Source organism: Ceratotherium simum, chromosome 1, assembly GCF_057802395.1.
Source record: "Ceratotherium simum simum isolate JZ-2026a chromosome 1, ASM5780239v1, whole genome shotgun sequence".
Taxonomy (NCBI): domain Eukaryota; kingdom Metazoa; phylum Chordata; class Mammalia; order Perissodactyla; family Rhinocerotidae; genus Ceratotherium; species Ceratotherium simum.
Genome location: NC_141900.1, coordinates 109,548,176 through 109,568,831, shown reverse-complemented (window position 1 = coordinate 109,568,831; position 20,656 = coordinate 109,548,176). Strand labels below are relative to the sequence as shown.

The window sequence follows — 20,656 nt, the reverse complement described above, 5'->3', positions numbered from 1 at the left end:
AAGCCCTTGCTGGGCGCTGGAGAGCCTGCTCCGTGCTGAGTGGCGTTATCTGCAGTGAAATGCATTAGCTGTCAAAAGTAGCCCTGCCCAGCTCTTAACACAACACACTCGCTGCATAAAAGAAGGCAGGAAATTACCTCAGGTGTAGAATGAGGAATGATAGTGTGAACCGTGAGACGCATACAGGAGGTGTGTGTTTACGAGCAGAGAAAGCTTGGGAAAGAGCAAATGCACAGTCCAACCCAGGAGAAGAAGGCAGATGACAGTAGTTCCCGGATGTCCTCCGAGGGATGTTTAAGGACATGAGAGAAGAAGACCAACCCGGCCGGCAGACCCCAGCACGAGAGTTCCGAGTGTGAGAGAGGGCCCCCAGATGCAGAGCGGTCCTGCTGGTTCCACCAACTCTCCTGCCCAGGGACGAGACTTGCCATTGAAATCACTTTTCTCCAAGGCCCAAGGTCCCTTTGATTTGGAGTTCTCTGTGGCTCTCAGCCTGGTGACTTCCCTCTCTTCCTCCCCACTGGCTGGCAGCTGCATTGGGTGCCGATTTCTGCCTGAGGACCCGCACACGTGTGGGTCCACAGGGCTGTAATTGCTAAGGACTTCATCTGCGTCCTCATTTGTGTTGATGTGTGGGTCACCCTTGAGGAGTGATCACCCCAGAGAACCTCAGACAGGCTGGATGGCTGAACTTAGAATTGGTCCAGAAAGTCTTTTTCCAGGAAGCTTACTTCTTCTAATGATGGCATCACATTTTCTGAAACAATAGGAACTTTATTTTGCATCAGGGTTTACACACAGGACCAGTTTACACTGGTGTCAAGCGTGTGCTCCAGACAGGCAGCACTATGATGGTCCACAGGGAGCCTAGGGTGGTCAGGGAGGGCTTCCTAGAGGAGGTGAGCAAGACAGCTCAGAGGGAGAGAAACGGAGGCAGGAGCATCAGGGAGAAGATAGAGCCGGTGAAGCCAGAAGTCTGAAGCGTGCATCTGGAGCACTGGACAGAGAAGTTTTCCCAGAGCTGAGGCTTACATTGAGGAAGACAGAAAGAAGTTTGGAAAAGGCTGAGCCCAGATCTGAGAGGGTCTTGAATGCACAAATGAAACAGAGAGAATTTCAGAGACCAGGGTAGAGCTTTTCTTCCTTGTTTTACGTCAGTCTGTGCCAGAGGTAATCGGTGCAGTGTTATAGTCATTTCTTCAGAAATGTAACAGTAACGACTTTTTCTGTTACATTAGAAAAGCTACATAATAGGGTTTCTCTTCTCCATCTAATCAACCATTCTTAAATTTTGTTGCTCAAAATATTTAAGTCTCCATGGGGTTTTCTGCTTTGGGAGAATTGCTGATAATTAAGAATGAAGTCTTGGTAGATTATTTCTCTATTAGCAAGTACAAGATATTCATACAAATGATGTCTGGTTAGGAAGGTGACAGTTATGAAAAAGTATTCTCTCAAGATTTTTGAATGTGAAAAATAATGCAACCAGCAAAATTTGGCCTCTGGGTGTGTGTGTGTGTGAGTCTGTGTGTATGATTATTTGGAGAACAGGAAAAGGAAGATTCACAAATGATTACATTAGCAAGTAAGGCCAAATGTTTTAAAATGCATAATTCTGTATGGTGTTTGAGGAATATGGACACAAAGTACAGGTTTAAACTCAGACTTTAAACTTGACTTTATAACATTTAATCGCAAATCAAGTAAAAGAGTTTATGTGATAAATGCTGGGATTATTAACATGTACAGGATATTAGTATCAATATGTACCTAGACTTAAATCCTCTAATTAAAGTAAAAAAAATGGATTTGTTCTATAGGTAAGCATTTTATCATTTTCATTTTTTTGTAAAGACAATAATGCAGAAGAATAACCGATACAGGAATATTCCTAGAATTACACTTTTCATAACCTGCAAAACATAACACTTTAACCAGAAACCAAGATGTTCTTGTGTGGGCAGAGACAAAATACAGATTTGTTTGTCAAACAGAGTCATCAGTTGGAAGGGGAATTACACCTCGTTTATAGGTTTCAGGGTTATCTACACTCCCCTGGCTTTCTTATCGTCTATCACGTTCAAGGAGAATAAAAATTCTGAGTTAAGTGACCCCCAAATTTGAAATTGAAATGTAAGGGGAAAACTAGGAAAAAATCTCAGAATCTTGGTTGCTTCTGGACTCTGCGTCCCATGGATGATCCTCAGCCTTTCCTGTTCCAGAAGCCCCCTTGCTCCTAGAGATGGACTTTCTAGGCACATCTTGAGTCTACAGATTTCAAATCGACTCCAAGAGAGGCATCAAGGCAGAGCTGGTGCCCTGTAAGCCACAAATGCCTCTTGTCCCTGTCGGCAGTGTCTCAAGGGCCGGTTGCTCTCGGATCCTCACCCCAGGACCTCTTGCCAGCCCCGAAGTTCACTTTCCACAACCATCCCTCCTGAAGTGCAGGACAAGCCCCTCGCTGGTTCTACTCGAGGGCCATTGGAAACAGATTTCCTGTCGAAGTTCGGCACCTGTTCTCTTCTTGGTGGTGGATGACAGACTTTTAGAAAGTCTTACAGGCCGTAGAGGTCAGAGCCCTTCATTTCACAGCTGACAAAACTGAGCTAACACTGAGACTAAAGGTGACTTGCCCATGTCGCCCAGCTCGTCGGTGGCAAAGCTACCAGACCCAGGTCTTCAGAGTTCTGTTAGGAAGCCCTCGGAATGCTCTCCAGGCATCGTGCAACTAGATCGCCGTTCACATTCAGCTTTCGATGGAATAATTGGGTCCCAGAATGATATGTGGTTTCTGAAGATGCAGAAGCAGCTGCTGTGGTAGCTCCTCCGCCCCGCCCCTCGGCTCTGCCTTTTGGCTTAATGAGGGTGCTGCAGAACGGAGAGACGTGAGTACCTTTTGTGTTCCTGGCTGGGCTCCTCTAGCCCCTGCAGTATCCCCTGTGCTTTTCTGTCTCAGAACCTTTGTGCAGACTGCTCCCCTCACTTGGAAAGCCCTCCCGCTCTGCTTTACACTTGCAGATCCTTCCCATCTGTCAGCCTGCTCAGAACCCACACCCTCACCCAGCCTTCCACCCAGCTCAGGATGACCTGTGCTGTCCAAACGCCAGGGCCCTTTTCCTGTGAGCCCTCCAATTTACCTGACATTACCCTTCGAGTCTGGAGTCACTTCCCCATTATTACCCTTCAAATCCAGTTACTTCCTCATTATTACCCTTCAAATCCAGAGTTACTTCCTCATTATTAACCTTCAACTCTGTAGTTACTTCCTCATTATTTATCCTTCAACTCCAGAGTTAATTCCTGATTATTACTCTTCAAATTCAGAGTTACTTCCCCATTATTACTCTTCAGATCTGGAGTTACTTCCCCATTACCTTTCAAATCCAGAGTTACTTCCTCATTATTAGTCTTCACATACAGAGTTACTTCTTCATTATTAGTCTTTGTATCTGGAGTTACTTCCTCATTTTTACCCTTCAAATCCAGAGTTACTTCCTCATTATTACCCTTCAACTCCAGAGTTACTTCCTCATTTTTACCCTTCAAATCCAGAGTTACTTCCTCATCATTACCCTTCAAATCCAGAGTTACTTCCTCATCATTACCCTTCAAATCCAGAGTTACTTCCTCATCATTACCCTTCAACTCCAGAGTTACTTCCTCATTTTTACCCTTCAACTCCAGAGTTACTTCCTCATCGTTACCCTTCAACTCCAGAGTTACTTCCTCATTATTACCCTTCAACTCCAGAGTTACTTCCTCATTTTTACCCTTCAACTCCAGAGTTACTTCCTCATTATTGCCCTTCAACTCCAGAGTTCCTTCCTGATTATTATCCTTCAAATCCACAGTTACTTCCCCATTATTACCCTTCAACTCCGGAGTTACTTCCCCATTATTACCCCTCAGATCTGGGGTTACTTCCCCATTACCCTTCAAATCCAGAGTTACTTCCTCATTATTAGTCTTCACATATAGAGTTACTCTTCATTATTAGTCTTCATATCTGGAGTTACTTCCTCATTATTACCCTTCAGATCTGGAGTTACTTCCTCATTATTAGTCTTTTTTTTTTTTTTTTATAATTTTATTTATTTTTTTTCCCCCAAAGCCTCAGTAGATAGTTGTATGTCATAGTTGCACATCCTTCTAGTTGCTGTATGTGGGACTCGGCCTCAGCATGGCCAGAGAAGCGGTGCGTCAGTGCGCGCCCAGGATCCGAACCCGGGCCGCCAGCAGCGGAGCGCGCGCACTTAACCGCTAAGCCACTGGGCCAGCCCTAGTCTTTGTATCTGGAATTACTTTCTCATCAGTGCAGACTGAGACAGACCTGGTTTTAGAACAATCTTGTTCCTTCCCCACCATGTCCTCCCGTGAATGTGAGGAGTGCCTTGTTTTCCTGGAATGCCAGATCTGTACTGTCAACGTACAGCGCCTAGCAGGGGACCTTTAGGTGCTCGATAAATAGTCATCGATACATTGAACTAAGATATTGATGTGAGAAGAGCTGGTATGGGGGAAGCCACATAGAACTCTCAGAAACCATCACTCATAATTTCCAGCATCCAGAATAGTGCCCGGCACACGGGAAGCATTAGATAAATGTTGAGTATTGTAGATGTTGACGAAAGTGACGACGATGATGACAAATGATGATAATTCACTATCTTTTGAGCAAGAAGAAAATTAGGAAAGTGACAAAAGTCCCTTGTAGAAAACAGCTGCTCCTTCTCTTAGTCCGTGTCAGGCCCAGGCAGCTCTGAAGAGGCAGAGGATTTATTTCCGACTGAGTTGGCTATTTTAAATTGTCTGAATAAGAGACTGAAAAGCAAAGACGTGCCTGTGGGGCTGCTCAAGACAGGCTTTGCTTACAGAGGTCGAGATGAATCCGTGAACTTTGAAGGCATCGCTGACTTTTTGGAACCCTTGAGAATTCTGCGGTGAGTCATCAGCCGCAGGAGCCCAGGAAGTTTGGGGTTCGTGTTTATTGCTTTCTTTGTCTCAAAAATGGTGTCTTGGCTGGGGAACTGGGAGCTGTGCCTGAGACCTCCTGTAGAGCTGGCAGTCGTGCGGGCGTTGCAGACCAGACACACTCTCTCATACATCTCAAATTCCAACTCTCATTTAAAGCATTAAAGATTATTACAGACACCCATATTAAATACAGGTTATAGCAGACAGAGGATGCTTATTGAAATTATGTGTTTCCTTCCTGTGTTTTTATTTTCACAACTCATTGCTGATTTCAATCTGATGTTTATCAGGAGCAGAGCAAATGAAGAAAATGAGTGTGTCTTTGGTCTTAGAGGAGAGGTGGTCTTTAAGGGGGTGCAGCCTATTAGATTTTGGGCGCATCAGATACATTTGGATGAAGTTGCACGTACTAAATAACTTGCCTTTGGAGCCTCACCTTTAGGCAACATGCCAACTGCAAATTTTGTAAGACTGCAGATATCTTCTGCACTTTAAACCTGTGTTTAGTGGTAACACTTTGGAGCTGCCTACCAAGGGCTTCTCGATGAGGAATACGGCCTTCTCCTCATCAGAGGCCAAGCCTCTTGGCAACAGGACTTGATTCCGGCTCCCCAGGCAGTATCTCCTGCATGATCTCGGCGCTCCCAGCCTGGGGCACTCGGGCCCGGGGGCTGCTGGACACTGATGGTACAGCAGTGAGCAAGCAGCCTCCGCTCAATCTGTGCTGGACACGGAGGGAGAGAGAAGACAGATGAAAATGGCCTCTGTTCTCCAGTTTGGGAGGCAGATGTAGTTAACGTGAAGTTAACTAGGGAACAATACGAGATGGGCTCTTATTCCGAGGCGTGTGCCAGGGTGTTCGGGGAGGGAGTAGAGAGGAGGGGGTGTTGCCGTGGGCATGGAGGGTGGAGGAGAGGAAGGAGAGCAGCAATTCTTTGCTTTGTGACTTTGCTACTGACTTGAGAAGTGTTGAAATTATTTTCACTTCTGTTAGTTAAAATGTGTTATATCTTTAAGTTTTATTTTGAGGAAACATCTTGCAAAATGGGAAAAATTTACTCGATATTGCTTGGTAAACGCTGTTGATCATGGAGCTGTTGTGGTGAGTTTGCTAACGCTGTGGAACCCGGCGCTAAAGTGACGCGGCTGCAGCTTAAAGTGACGCGGCTGCACAGGCGCCCGGAGCAGCCCCGGTTTGCAGCCAAGTAGCAGTTAGGCTGTCAGGGGTGGGGTGGAGGGTGACGCCAGCTCTCTGCTTAGAGGTCGGGACTCGCGACCACCCTGCAGAAGTTCTCAGACCCAGCTCAGCATCCACTCTGGGGAGGCGTTTCTCCCTTGTGGTGTGTGTGCGTGTGTACGTGTGTGTGCCTGCGTGTTGTCTTAGTCGGCATTTAAACCTTGTCTGGGCATCCCGGAAGAGTCCGTTGGAGGTGGTGAAGAAGTGTCCCCGGACAAGTCATTTCAAGTGAGGCAGGCTGTGAACCCAGTGTGCCATCTGGGGAACAAGGGGTTCCCTGGCCTGGGTTAGGGACGGGGTCTCCATGTGTCGCTGTGGCTCTGACTCCACGGCAGGAGGAAGGAGGATTCCTCTGTTTCTCACCCAGAAATGATGGCGGCCCTGCGTCCCCCAGTCTCTCGGGAGGAGGCCCACAGGCCCCAGCACGGGGGAGCCCTGGCCGCGTGCGCAGAGCACGGGCACGGGCTGTTATTTCCCTTGGTGACACTAATCAGAGAAGCTATTTATGGTGAGACATTTATGTAAAATAGCTCTCATAAACCAAATCGTGAGCTACCGTTTCTGTGCTCACAGCCAGCCTCCCTGGCCTGGAATGTGAGGCTGTTCCTTTGCGGTCGTATTTAGTTTACGATGAAATAACAGCCTGCTTGAATACAGCTGTGCTGTGAAGGAGGCGAGTGATTACACGAGACGTTTCCCTCCTTTGTGTACTTTCTTAGGAGACGTTACTGGCCACTTGGACAAGCTGGGGTATTTTCTCCCATGCTTTTCCTCGTACATACTTTCGAAGCATTTCACTTAATTTTAATCACATTGAGTGTAGAATTTTACATATTTTAAACATAGCTTGTATTGGTTTTTCTTATCACAAAAGTAATACTTGCTCAACTTAGAAAATACAAATGAACCAAATACAAACCGCCTACTCCGCCGCCGCGCGGGGAGCCTGTGTTAGCCTCTCAGTGTCTGCCGTATACCTTTTCCGGCTTTTTTTCCTGTGCTGATATCTACTTTTTAAGTTCGAGACTCTGTGACAAGGCTCCCTGTGATCACGTGCTCTGGAGCCACCGGGTTGAGCCGACGCACAGACTTTTCCCTTCAGCCCCTCTGCGTTGAGGGCCAGGGCCCCGTGGGCTGTCGTTCCTGCTGTTTGTAAGATTCCCGGCACCCTCCCAGCTGGGGATGGGGTCCCTCCCCAAGGGTCGGTCCTTTTCTCCTGTTCTCCTGGTGTTTTATCCCGTCTGGAAAGTAATTGGCCTATATCCCTCCCCGGCTACCCTAATGATGCTGTCTCCCTTTGCCCCTGACTTTGTGCGCTCCTCCCCCGTTTTGCCCTGTTACCACTAATTACGCTCTCCACAGAACCCTCACACCCCCGCCCTTTGTGTACACACTCAGGCAGGATGTTGCTTTGCTCCGATTGTTCCCTGAAAGGTGCAAAGAGGTTTTTCTTCAGCCTTTGTAGTCTTGGTCTTTCTTTTGGCAGAATTTGGGAATGACAGGTCTTTTCTCTCAGAGCGATTCCCACTCTGCAATTTTCCCCCATCAGATGAAGATTTGAGAAATGAGACATTTGCATTGTTAGGTGTATGGATGGATTTCTGCCCCCAGAATCTTATTGAACTTATTTTGCACATTGTGTTATAAAGAAGGATAAAATACTTTGAGGCTCTGCAGAAGTATCCCAGGGCCTTGGCTTAGTATGGAGCAGAGAAGCAGGTGGTTTTACAGAAAATGATGCCTGTGGAATCACAGCAAGGCGTGTGAGCTTCTGTTCTCTTCGTCTGCATCCTTGTATCCAGAGGACTCGCTGTGAAGACGTGAGGCTCTCTGGGCGTAAGCAACCCCTGTGCTGACTCAGTGCTGAGGGGACCTGCCCTGCGGGTCTGGGGTTGGGGATGGGGCAGACACCCCAGTGTTGGTGCCTCCAGGTGGGGCTGCTGGGCGGCTCACGTCGCTGTGCCACTTGGCTCTGGATGTGTTGTCGGCAGCCTCGAGAGGCGCAGAGATGGATCTTTCATATTCTCTTGGTGGAGAGTTGGTGCAGGCCTGGGTGCAGGCAGTCGTGTTTCACCTCCCTTGACAAACAGTCTGCCATTTGGATATTTTAAAATTGTGTGGCACAGGCTTCACATGTTGGATTACTTTGTGATTGAGCATTTAAATTTAGGGGGACTGTGAAAATGCTGTTCTTTTCTTCTTAGAAACCCCATTACTCTGGTTTCTCCAGAAGGGTGATGGGGGGAGATTCTTCTTGCTAAAGACAGTGATCGGTCATCAAACTGGGTCCGACATGTCCTTGGTGCTGTCATCTGGCAGGGGGACAGCCCCATAGATCTGGCCCTTTTGGGTGTGGTGTCCTGGGAGCGGGACCTGACCAGTGTCTCCAGCTGGCTGTGTCACCGTCTCTGCGTCAGGATCCTGCTGACGGTGATTGGATGTTGACTGTGTGCCCAGCGCTGTGTAAGGTCCTGTAGACACGCTCACTCTCAGAATCCTCCCAGCAGCTCCATGCAGGAGGCCCATCATCATTCCCACTTCACAGATAATGAAACTGAGACACAGAGGTTTAGGCAGCTTGTCCAGAGTCACTCAGCTGGTAAGTGGCAGAACAGTGATTCAGACGAGGGCAGTCTGGGCCCAGAGTCTGGGCCTACATGGTCTTGCCTCGACCATGTAGACACAATGGTGCAGACTTGGGTCTGTCTAGGCCTGTTTTCTCTACTGTGGATGGATTTCATTTTCTGCCATGGGATTTTTTTACTAAGACACTGATGGCTCCAGAATACTTGCTTCCCAAGAGTAGAGGCACATTAACCATTGATGGCTACTGTTGTGGAGATCGCCTGCAAAATCATGTCATCTTATTGTGTGTGCATCCTTCTCATCAGGAAGTTGGAATGAATTTCATCTGTTTTCCTCAATGACTCTCCCAGCACTAGAGAGGGTCCAGACAGCTAAAAGGGTACAGAGCAGAAATACTGGGATGAGTAGACCTCTCCAGGAAGGCTTGAAGACCATCTCCAGAGATGGACATCCTGAAAATGCAAAGCAGCATGGTCCAAAAATAAGTAATTTGAGTTCATGGGAGACCATGAACTCCCCTTTTGCTATCTGGAAAAAAAATTTTTTTAGGTCACACATACATTGACTTTTTCTTTCTGGCTAAAGAGTAAGCAGTTGGATGAGAAAAGAAAACAGATTTCATCAAACTCCTGGTGGAGTGGTTCATGAACTAGGGCGTGGGCTGGCCCCGCAGCAAGCTATCCCACTGTGGGAGAGGCACATACCAGGTATGCAAAGGACCCAGCCCAAAATTTGTCTAGATGTTCTGTGCTCGACGCCTTCTGGTCTGCACAGTGGACAGAGGACGTCCCCAGGAAAGAGCATTTGAAGGGCCTTATGTGGCTTGCTGGTTGATCCCACTTGTGGGTCTGTGACCAAAAGATTCATTTGGTTCCATCTCCTTTTCTTCTTGCTTCATAAGGAATTGCCTCTTGGTGTTGAGTCATATGAATTACTACACAGAGATTGTGATTGTCTTTATAAACTCAAGGTCATCAAGTTAAATGCTCAGATCATTTTTATTAAAGTAATGCTGTCCCAGATCATAGACAGTCGTTTTTTTTCCCTACTTTTTTTTTTTTTTTTTGTGAGGAAGATCAGCCCTAAGCTAACATCCATGCTAATCCTCCTCTTTTTGCTGAGGAAGACCGGCCCTGAGCTAACATCTATTGCCAATCCTCATCCTTTTTTTTTTTTTTCCCCTTTTTCTCCCCAAAGCCCCAGTAGATAGTTGTATGTCATAGTTGCACATCCTTCTAGTTGCTGTACGTGTGATGCAGCCTCAGCATGGCCAGAGAAGCGGTGCATCGGTGCGTGCCTGGGATCCGAACCCGGGCCGCTGGTAGCGGAGTACGCGCACTTAAACCGCTAAGCCACGGGGCCAGCCCCCCAAGTCATTTATAAAATTAAAGGAGAGTTAGTCTGAATCTTAAACATCTTACAAGATTTTTTCTTTTTAGTGAAGCTGCTGGAAGGTGCTGCACCTCCTTGTCCAGCGAAGTGAAACGTGTTTGCCAGAACTCCCTTCTGTGCTCACGACAGGCCGTGCATAGGAAGCCCTCCGGGCCCGCTGAGGGGGCGCTGCGTTCGTACAGTTGGAGGATATTCTGGTTTCACTGAGTTTGCACCTTCGTTGGTGACGACCTCTGATGGCCTGTGTACCCTACAGTCTCCATTTCAGGGTGTCCCTGGCCATCACCAGGAGTCTCGTCCCGAGTGTTGAGTCCACCCTCTTTGCTTGCTGCCGGGGTTATAAATTAGGCCAATTTCAAAACATGGCTGGGCTAGTCTCCAGGTTTCTTTTGGAGTGTGCTTGTGTAGTCTGTTTAGCTTTGTCATTGATCTTTGCTCAAATAAAATACTCCCCGTGGATGGCCATGGCTCCGTATTCTAAACTCATGTAACAGAATGTTACTTACAGAGTATTTATCTTGGTGGTGGCGTGTCTGTTGTTGCTGGTCTGAGCCTCCTGTCCTGTCCTCCGTGGCCTGCACCTGACTTGATGAATGTAGGGCAGTGAACGCAGGAAGTGCTTTGGTCTGACAGCCGTTCCTGTGTAATGGGAGCTAACGCTGGAAACTCCAGATTCCATCTTCAATAAATGTTCATGCCCAGCCCATCTGCCAACCGTTGCCCGAGGGGTTGATGGGACCTTGCCTCCATTTGCCACTGTGTGGGCTGCAACTGCCTTTTTAGGTACAGACGATACTTTTAAAATGAAGACCGTGGCTCCGCGCAGTGTTTTCTAGTCTGGGGAGGGGACGCATGGGAGCAAGAGCTCCCCGAGAGATTTGTTCAGAGGTTGGCTCTGCAGAATGCAGGGCTGAAGTGTTTCCGCAGCCCTCAACCTGAGGGACTCAGAACCGGTGACTTAGTCTCCTTGACCCTGGCCAGTCCACCCACTGAGTCGGGTGGTAGTCTACATTTTTTTCTCTGTTTTAAAAAGACTTCATCTTTCCTTAGAAATTTTTCATTTTAAGGTAATGGTACAGAGACTGGGCAGAATGTAGAATTTCTATTATTAATTTACAAACTATTTTCAACCTAAAGGGCTAATTGAAAGGGCCGTATGGTGATGTCCCTCAGAGATTTCTTCAACGAGCAAAGCAGCAGCATCAGGCAGCCTCTCTCTGCTTCTCGCCTGCCTTTCTGGGGACACCTGGAGACTCCTGAGCCTGTGCAGGGAAGGGGCCAGGCCAGAGGGAGGAGAGTGGGAGGCAGTTGCCGCAGGTGAGGGAGCTCACGGCTCGGGGTCCCGCCATGGCGGCCATACGGCAATGTGGAAGGACTGCACTTGGTACCATGATTGGAAGACGCTCCCTTTCAATTCCGAGTCCCCTCCCCAGGCAGTGGGACTGGCGTGTGTCCACTCCTGGTGGCGTGTTCATCAGACTGAACAGCTTTGAGTGATCTCTGTTTTTGTCACAAATAGCTCTCTCTCTGAGCTGTCCTTGTCACATCAGTCCTCAAGGGAGCACAGAGGCTGCAGCTTGCCGCCTCGCAGTCCAGGGAGCATGTACAGCACAGCTCTCCCGGCCCCGTGATTCTGAAGCCATTTCACCGTCGTGTCTCCACAATTCCTGTTTGTTTAATGCTTGTGCAGCAGCCTCTAAAGTGGGGCTGTCGTCCTGTGCGTCTTGTGTCTCAGATCAGGAAGGTGAGGCAGGAGAAGGGATGCCGTTTGTCCAAGGTCACAGCAGTGGTGGAGGGAAAATGGACTGTGGGCTGCTGCTTCCGGCCCAGGGCGGAGCTCAGACTCCAGCCCAGCAGGGTGCGCAGCAGATGCAGTCCCAAGACGCAGCCTGAAGCAGCTGGCTCTCCGGTTGGTCCTGTGAAGGCTCAGTTATGAGCTACGCTGCCTTAGCAACAGCTGGGTTGCAACGAGATGCAAACTACGAGTGAACAGATTCTCTCTGGATGTGTTCAAAGCCAGTCAGGACAGGCGGGCTGCGAGTGGCCAGTTTCCCTTCAAACCCCACATGCACAAGAAGCCGCATCACTGGTGGTGGCATTTCCAGCCAGCCAGACGATCGAGCTTCAACATCTCACTTCCGAAAAGTAAGCTTAGCATCATAAAAGCACGCTAAGGAAGCGGAGTGAAGACTGAAAACGCAAATCTTCACAGCAGTGCAGTCAGAGATCGCCTGGACAGAGTCCTCACCCTCCTCTCCACCGTAGCCCCCCTGCCTGGAAGTGCTTGTAACTCCCCCAGGACCTGCTCTTTCTTTCACCCCACTGGCGACCCAGCCTTCAGATCCCCAGGTCACGTCCTGCCCAAGGCCGCCGGGACCTCCTGTCCCGGGAGGTTCCAGCCTGCTGGCTCCGCTGTGACCTGTAGTCTGTCCCATGGAACCGCTAACAGAGGTCAGCGTCATGGCTCCTGGTTCCCACTCATCTCCGGGCTGGACCATGAGCACTGAGGAGTCAGGGCCGCCCGTCCACTCGACCAGTGGTCCTGGCATGGAGCATGGCGTTTGACACCTGGTGTGTGCCGACAACCAGATGTTGAGTGAATTAGTAATAGTAGCTAACAGTCTCCTGGTGTGTGTCAGGCACAGTTCTGAAGGCTGTTCTAAGCATGTGATCTTATTCAGTCCTCACAGGAACTGTGACGTTGGTACTAGTGTCACCACTTCAAGATGAGGCACAGAGAGGTCGGGGATTTGCCCAAGGTCACACAGCCAGCGAGGGCTGAAGCCAGGACTGAGAATTAGGCATTGTGACTCCAGGTGCTGTGAGCGGATGGATGAGTTTCCTGGAAGCCAAGACAGAACCTAAGTTAATACACATTATATTTCTCATCTCCGTTCCTCTGGGAAACGAATGTTTTCTGGGTCCTGGTTTCTGAGAGGATACGTATCGTGATACGGCATCGATGACCTGGTTGTGCGTGTCTTGAGGGGTGGTGCAGAGACGCTCCTAGGGTCTGATCCCCTAACGGCCCTCGGAAAAGCCTGGAACACCGTCTTAGCTTGCACCTTAAGGGGAGCACGGCTGCGTGTGGCCGGCCACTGTGCTGAGGTGAGGTGGTCTGTGCCCTCAGCTTGGTCGGGAGCAGGACGTCCCCGCAGATGTAGGGACCTCACAGGCCTCGCACGCACAGTGGCGTGCGAGGAACCCAGCTCGACCTAACACCCCTGTGGAGAAATCCTGGGTCATTGCTGCTTGGGCGTCTGTTATGGAGGAATGTGAGGGGCGTCAGTTCAGAATTAAGCGTCCTCTCTTAGCAGGTGACACCTCCTTGTCTGTACGTGAAAGCCTGCGGGTCAAGAGCCTGAACTCCACCGGGCCAGAAGCAGGCTTCTCAGCCGGCACGCACCTCCTCCTGTGGTGTGTCCTCCTCAGAGCAGCTGGAAAGCCCCCACCACGTGGCTCCCACCCCCCGGCCATGCTCGCACGGCTCCCTCATCTTGGGGGCTCCTTTCTCGATTCAAGGCGCCCGGGTTCCACATCCATTGCTGTTGGGTGTAGGTTCGGATCAGTTCTTCTTGGATCTTTATCTCACCTTTCCTCCTTTTTAAAAATATTTTGTATTTTTTTTAAATAAAGACCAACAAGGAGAGTCAGCACTAACGGCAATGGGGAGAAAACTGGGCGTGAGTCCCAGGTGCCATCCCCCCACCCAGCCCTGTGTTGCCCTCACAGGGTCTGGCTCAGTCGTGAATCATCCGTCAGACCAAGGAGCTTGAGCGGATGGTCTGTTGGCTCTTCCAGCTCTAAAATTCTGCGACTCCTTTGGAAATGTCTTTGAACGCATCAAGCCCTCAAGAGTTTGTTCTGGTCTAGAGAATTGTTTTAATTTTTGTTGCACTGATCCCTCACTGTTCTGCTGAGTAATGACTGAGGACTTCCTCTGAGGCAGGCGCCGTGCCGAGCGTTTGCTCACACAAACTCCTCTCGTCTTCACAGTAGCCACACTGCTACTGCAGATCTTAAAGTGAAACTCCCAGGCTTGGCCACCTGCGATGATTTGCCCAGTCCACGCGGGAAGCGTGTGGTCAGGCAGGCCCAGCCCCGTGCACTCTACCCTCCCCGGGGATCGAGGGGGGACAGAAACTCAGTTCTGTTGTCCATCTTCCCTCCCTGGCACATTCACACGATGGACACCCAGCTGGTTTGATGTTTTATTTTTTAGCGAGTAAATCAAACATCTCAATCTTCTTCCCCTGAGGAACTCATTCTTGGAGACGTCTTCTCAGCTCCCTTAGCCTAAGCTGGAGTGTTTTTATGCTTCGGTTTTTGAACTTAGTCTTTATGCTTCTGGATGAACTAGATTAAGCCGTAGAAGTTACTGCAGAAACATTTTTTGGTGCGGTTTTTCCAAAATCAAGTCACAGTCCATGAGCATATGTGGGAAACAAATGAGATGTGTTCTTGGTTACTAGTATCATCTACCTCATTAAAATTACCCATTGGATCTGGGTTTCTTTTTGTTTTTAAGATTCTGAGAAAACTTGGGTGGATTTTTAAACAAACTCATTGTTTGAAAACCACCTGTAAGCCACTGAGCGCTGCAGATGGCGGGATAGGGGGAGGGTTGGATGGGGTTGTGGGGGAGAGGCTGGAGATGCTATTGGGGTTACTCGACTCTGTTTTCCTTCTGCTAGAGACCTCCTTCCCTCGCTGTCGGCCCTGTGATCTAAGTTCACCTTTTTCACTCCTTGTCTGTTGGGGTGCCCATGACCCCGTGCTCTGACAGGGCTGAGGGGTCATGTAGGACACCGGCCCCGGACGGCTCCCTCCTCCAGGCGCCCGTTGATGGTGCTTGTCCTGGGACCCTGGAGAAGGCTCAGGAGCTCAGCGGTGTCTCCCGGGAGAGCTGAGCTGAGAGGAGGGACTTTCTATGTGGTGTCAGCTAGCTTTCTGGTGATCTTGAATGCCGAGGAAAGTGGCAGGAAACGTGCCAACGCTGTGGTCTTCGGTGTTGCCGGGGAGCCGAGAGGCCTTTGATGGTTGGGACAAGTGGGGTGTGGCCTCCCCTGGACCTGAAATGAAAGCCAGGGGCACAGGGAACCGGGCAGCTCTCCAACACTTCCTTTTCCCGTGAATGTGCTTTTAACTCCTCTCTTGGGCCCCGATTCTCTTATAAACTTTTTCTTGATATTGTTTTATTTTGATTGCTTGGGTTACAGTGATATTTTCACTGGGAAAAAGGATGGAGTTCATCATTTCATGACTGTTAGAATACTTCCCAAATGCAATTTTGTCACAGCGGTGGGCTGCATCCGGCTGGATCTCTCAGGTGACAATTGGTAGCTAATGTCCCTCGAATCTGCAAGTATGAGCTGGGCTGTGCAGGGCCGAGGCCGGTGCGCCCTCCCTGGCTGTGGTGTGTTTAAACATTGCCTGGGTAAGGGGCCAAGACGCTGCCCTGAGCTCACTGAAGTGCGTGAGGCTGTCATACTGCGATTTTCCTTATATCTAGAGACTTTGTCTTCGGTAGTGTACTCCGAGAGCAAACCTTCTCCGTTAACCACACTTTCCCTTTCCCATGTGGTTCTGTTTATTCTCTCCTGTGGCGGCTTTTATCAGTTTGGGTGTTGTTTTGAGAAAAAAGGAAAGAACCAAAAGGAGCTTGTAACCCTGCACACCCTGATCGTGGTGCCAATTGGTCTATTTCGGTGCACAGTGTAAAGTCCCCCTTCCCTCCCGCCAGGACCTGTGTTCTGAGGAGGAGGAAGGATGCCTCACTTGTCTGCATGACGCCTTATCCTAAGGATATTCCCGTGTGAGCGCAGAGTTGGGTCCAGCAGCCCCTTTTTCTGAATCTGTGGTGTGTGCGTGTGTATCTGTGTGTACGTGTGGTGTGTGTGTGCGCGTGTGTCTCTGTGTATATCTGTGTGTCTATCTGTGTGCGTATGTGTGTGTGCGTGTATCTGTGTGCATGTGTGTCAGTGTGTGCGTGTGCATGTGTGCGTGTGTCTGTGTGTGTCTGTGTGCGTGTTTATCTGTGTACCTGTGTGTGCGTGTGTGTATCTGTGTGCGTGTGTCTGTGTGTGTATCTGTGTGTATCTGTGTGTGGTGTATCTGTGTGCGTGTGTATGTGTGTATCTGTGTGTGTGTATCTGTGTGTGCGTGTCTGTGTGTCTGTGTGTGTATCTGTGTACGTGTGTATCTGTGTGTGCATCTGTGTGCTTGTGTATCTGTGTGTGTGCATCTGTGTGTCTATGTGTGTGCATGTGTATCTGTGTGCGTCTATGTGTGTGTGTGCATCTGTGTGCGTGTGTATCTGTGTGTGCGTGTGTCTGTGTGCGCGTCTGTGTGGTCACAGGGTGAGTTCTCCCCAGTGCGCCTGGGCTCTCAGGACGGGCAGGCGGGTGAGAAGGTCGGTGAGGCCCCGCGGGCGCCCGGGCCGGCACTGACTCGGCCCTTGCTGTCTTCCAGGAGCTGTGCCGGCAGCGCATGGCTGTGCGCACATCTGACCGCCCCGAGGCCCCGCACACGTCCCGCGTCAGCAGTGTCTCGTCTCAGTTCAGCGATGGGCCGATGCCCAGCCCTTCTGCAAGGAGCAGCACCTCGTCCTGGTCCGAGGAGCCCGTGCAGTCCAACATGGACATCTCCACTGGCCACATGGTCCTGGTAAGGCCCCCCATCCCCTCCACAGGGAAACCGGGTTCAGACCGGCTGTCCACAAGGAGAGCAAAAGCGAGGGGTTTACAGTGTCCCCCTCACCAGCACACGCACACGCCCCCTTGGCTCCTGCACCACCCAACCTCAGCACCTTTCACAACCGTCCATGACGGTGCACTTGGTGACCAAATCTGACCTGTTAGGCAGCTGACAAGCAGGAGGAAAAAACCCCACATGTCAGGGCTCCCGTGCACTGCTCCTCTCGTTTACATGAGCACGGGAATGTGCGTGACCGGGGTCTTCTCCATTCTTCTGCTCTGAATGCCCCGCCCCACGCACTCCTGATCGTGTGAGATTTTGCCCTGGTCATGTTGTTTTCCGCGGTGGCATGCCCGTGGATCAACACCTACTGTGTGCACTGCTTTTTCAGCCTCTGATAGACGGCAGTTGTTCCCGGCTCACCGAGCATCGTTTGGGTGGATTAATGTCACACACATGCTGTTTATAATGAAAAGTGATGCCAGGAAGAGGTGGGGGCTTAGAGCTCAGCTCCTTCATCAGAAGCATTGCTGGAGGCCCTGGTGCAGAAGTCTCTCGGGGTGAACCTGCCCCCTGTCCTGCCTTGTCTTTCCTCAAGCTGAGCCTTGTCCTTGGAGGGCCACGCACAAGTGCCTATGCACTGCCACGTGGTGCACAATTAGTATCCGAGTTTTCTCGAGAGAGGATCATAACTCAGCCCCTCTTACCGGCCGTGTCCTGAAGACAGCAGAACGTGCACTCCTGGATCTCCAGGCCGAGGGACCTGCTGTTTAGTGGTTGCAGAGCTGAGACTAGAAGCGTGCCAGACGTGCGTCCTCATCCTGGGGACGGATCTTCTGAGCGAGGGTAGAGCCCAGTGTCGTTGCTGTAGATGCAGCTGCTGCACGGGTGCATCAGGGAAGCAGTTTTCATAGGACAGTTAATTTCCCAAATCTCAGTATGGGATGGGTCCTGCTAGTTGTTGTTATTTTTGCTGAACATTTATTGTTGTGGAAACCTTTCTTACTTGTTTATTTAATCACAGCACAGACTGGTGGATTTAGACCACAGAAGCCAGTGTCTTAGTCGGTGCAGGCTGCTATAACAGAAAAAACACAGACGGGGTGGCTTATAAACAACAGACATCTATTTCTCACGGTCTGGAGCCTGGAAGTCCGACATCAAGGTGCTGGGAGATCTGGAGTCTGGCGGGGAGCCCTCTTCTGGTTCTCTCTGTGTCCTCGCAGGGCGGAGGGGGCGAGGACGCTCTCTCGGTCTCTTTGATAAGGGCACTAATCCCATCGTGAGGCTCCGCCCTCATGACCTCATCGCTCCCAAACCCCACCTCCTGATACCATCACAGGGGGTCACAGGGGTCAGGATTCACCATATGAGTTTTGAGGGACTCAAACATTCAGCCTGTAGCAGCCAGGAAACCATGTTTTCACTCAAAAGCCTCATTGCAGAGCCTATAGACCAAGCCCGGGGATGCCCCTAACGACCTTGGTGGAGCTGAGGCACACCCCAGGGCGGCTCTCACTCCTGGGACGTCCGAGTCTGTGGGGCGGGAAGCACACAAGGGTAGACCCATTTGGCCCAGACGTGGGGAGACCTATGAACCCAGCAGCTGGCCTCGGGAATAACTTAAAATGAAGCAAAGTCAAGAAGTTCAACCTCACTAATCTACTGAGCGGAGATGACACATCTTTCCTCTCCGCCGTCTCTGCCTTCCATCTCCCTCAAACCTTCAGGCCACCCCAGGATGGAGGACGCTCATGGCTCAGGCTGCCTGCCAGTAATACTCTTCCTGTCAGTGTGCGTGGGACCAGATAGAGACTCCTCGAGTCTTCCACACTCAGGAGCAGACAGCTTGTTGCTCATTTAGCGAACGTGTATTGAGTTGCTGCTGTGCGGCCACAGTCACGAACTTTGAAAGAACCTCTTCTCTTGATGCATAGCAGTTATATTACTTTAGATCTGACTTTTCAGAGAATATTTCCACATTTGTCCCTTTTAGAAAAGGAAGCTCGACCAAAAGTTGAGATTTCTAATGAGATTCAGTCTTAGGGCCAAACACATCAGCCAAATATGTTTATCTGACAACAGCTAAGGGGAGATTCATTTAGAGAGCTGTCATTGTATTCCGGTATTATCGTATTTCAAGACACTTGAGTTACAATTTGATGATATCTCAAGTCCAAATGGGACGTGAAGATATTGTATTTTTCACAGGAAATTGTATTTTGCCATTCACATGTATAATGGCTAATGCGAAAGGGAGAACCGTGGTTAATTGAAATGCCTAAGCCACAGGAGCTGACTCAGCCTGATAGGAGGTGTCCCCTGTAAGAGGTCATCTAACGCCAGGAGGCTCTGACATGAGCGTATCTCTAAGTGCACATCCACCACCCTACCCACCCGTCATGCCAGATCTAGAAACCCATTGAGACGTGGAGTATGACTTCAACCGTCTCCCTTGACTCCCTGCTCCAGACTGTTAATTCAAGGATCTTTCTCAAGAACCAGGGCTTGTTTACATTGGATGTCACCAAATATATTCCCTGACTCCAAGGAAGCGGCAGTGGAGAGCAGGAGCTGGTGAGTGTGAGAGAGAGCTGTGCACAGCGCAGCAGCCACGTGGACCTGCGTTGTTCGTGGACCTGAGTGTCTTCTCCTCTCTCGTGTCCTGATGTTCTGCCCTTTGACCTCACTTTGCAGATGAGTTTGGGTGCTCTCAAACCCCGTGGTTGTCTTCATCTCAAGCATTTTCCCTTGTTCGGGAACTGAGAGACTAGGAGGCACATGGCATATGTGAACCCCATTAGCATTTTTACAAAACTTCTCACCCACTAAAAGCAGGTAAAATGACTCATCTTTTAGGCTTGGAGACTGCTGCCCATTCTCATGGCTAAGGCCCTGGATCACATTTTGAGTAGACCAGAGTTGTGTTCAGAAGTAACTGGCACTCTTGTCATTGGCTCGTAAACGGCTCTCTCCCTCCTCAGCACAGGTGGTAGAAAACCTGCGTGTGTCAGGACCTCAAGAACATGCTGGAATACCTGACCTTCTAACTCATTAAGGCTACAAGGAAGGCAATTCTACAGTGATCAGTCAGCCCGACCCTCCGTAAGGAAACTTCTGTGTTTATCAGACAGCGAACATGATCTTCCTGAACTACATGCTTAGAACTCAGAGACCATCAGATAAATTATTCGAGGTCTGGGCACATCCCAGGAACCAACTGTTCCTGATATTCAGTTGCACCCATGAGCGTCATGCAGAGGTGACCTTTTAACTTAAAGTTATGATGGAATCAACAGCAAAGCTATTTACATTTGGACAACAGCGTGGAAGTGAGGAGGACCCCACAAAGTGGAAGGAAGTTGGCCAGGTTATCTGGAAAACATACTTGTCACCAAGGCCTGTCACCAGTGTGCAAAATTGGAGCACTTTCTTTAGCAAAGGACAGAAAGCATTCTTGAAGGAATGAGCAGTGTAGGGACTTACAACGTGGACTCCTGACCCATCACTGAGCACCGTCAGGGCGGCTGGTCTTGGGAAGGCAGGGCTGAGGCCCTTGGAGGTACCCTCAGACCCCAAGCACCCTTCTCTCTCTCCTGGTCACGTTCACTCTTTCCACTGTGGTGTGCAAACGGGGCGTGCTGTTGACAGCACAGACTCTGGGGTCCCATAAACTTGGGAGCAAAGCTGGGACGCTTAGCTATTTCCTGGTTCCGTGTCCCTGGACAAATCCTTAACCTCTGTTTTCTCATCTGCAAAACAGGCTTCATA

The 20,656-nt window shown here is 49.8% G+C and overlaps 1 protein-coding gene across 2 annotated transcripts in view; it reads left to right on the top strand.

Annotated features, from left to right (window-relative positions):
• PTPRN2 (protein tyrosine phosphatase receptor type N2) overlaps positions 1–20,656 on the top strand; it is a 915,358-nt gene that overhangs the window by 808,240 nt on the left and 86,462 nt on the right. For both annotated transcript variants that reach the window (XM_087433803.1, XM_087433800.1), the window contains one exon: positions 16,661–16,855. In XM_087433803.1, the coding sequence (XP_087289929.1) occupies positions 16,661–16,855 (195 nt within the window). The remainder of the gene's footprint in view (positions 1–16,660; positions 16,856–20,656) is intronic.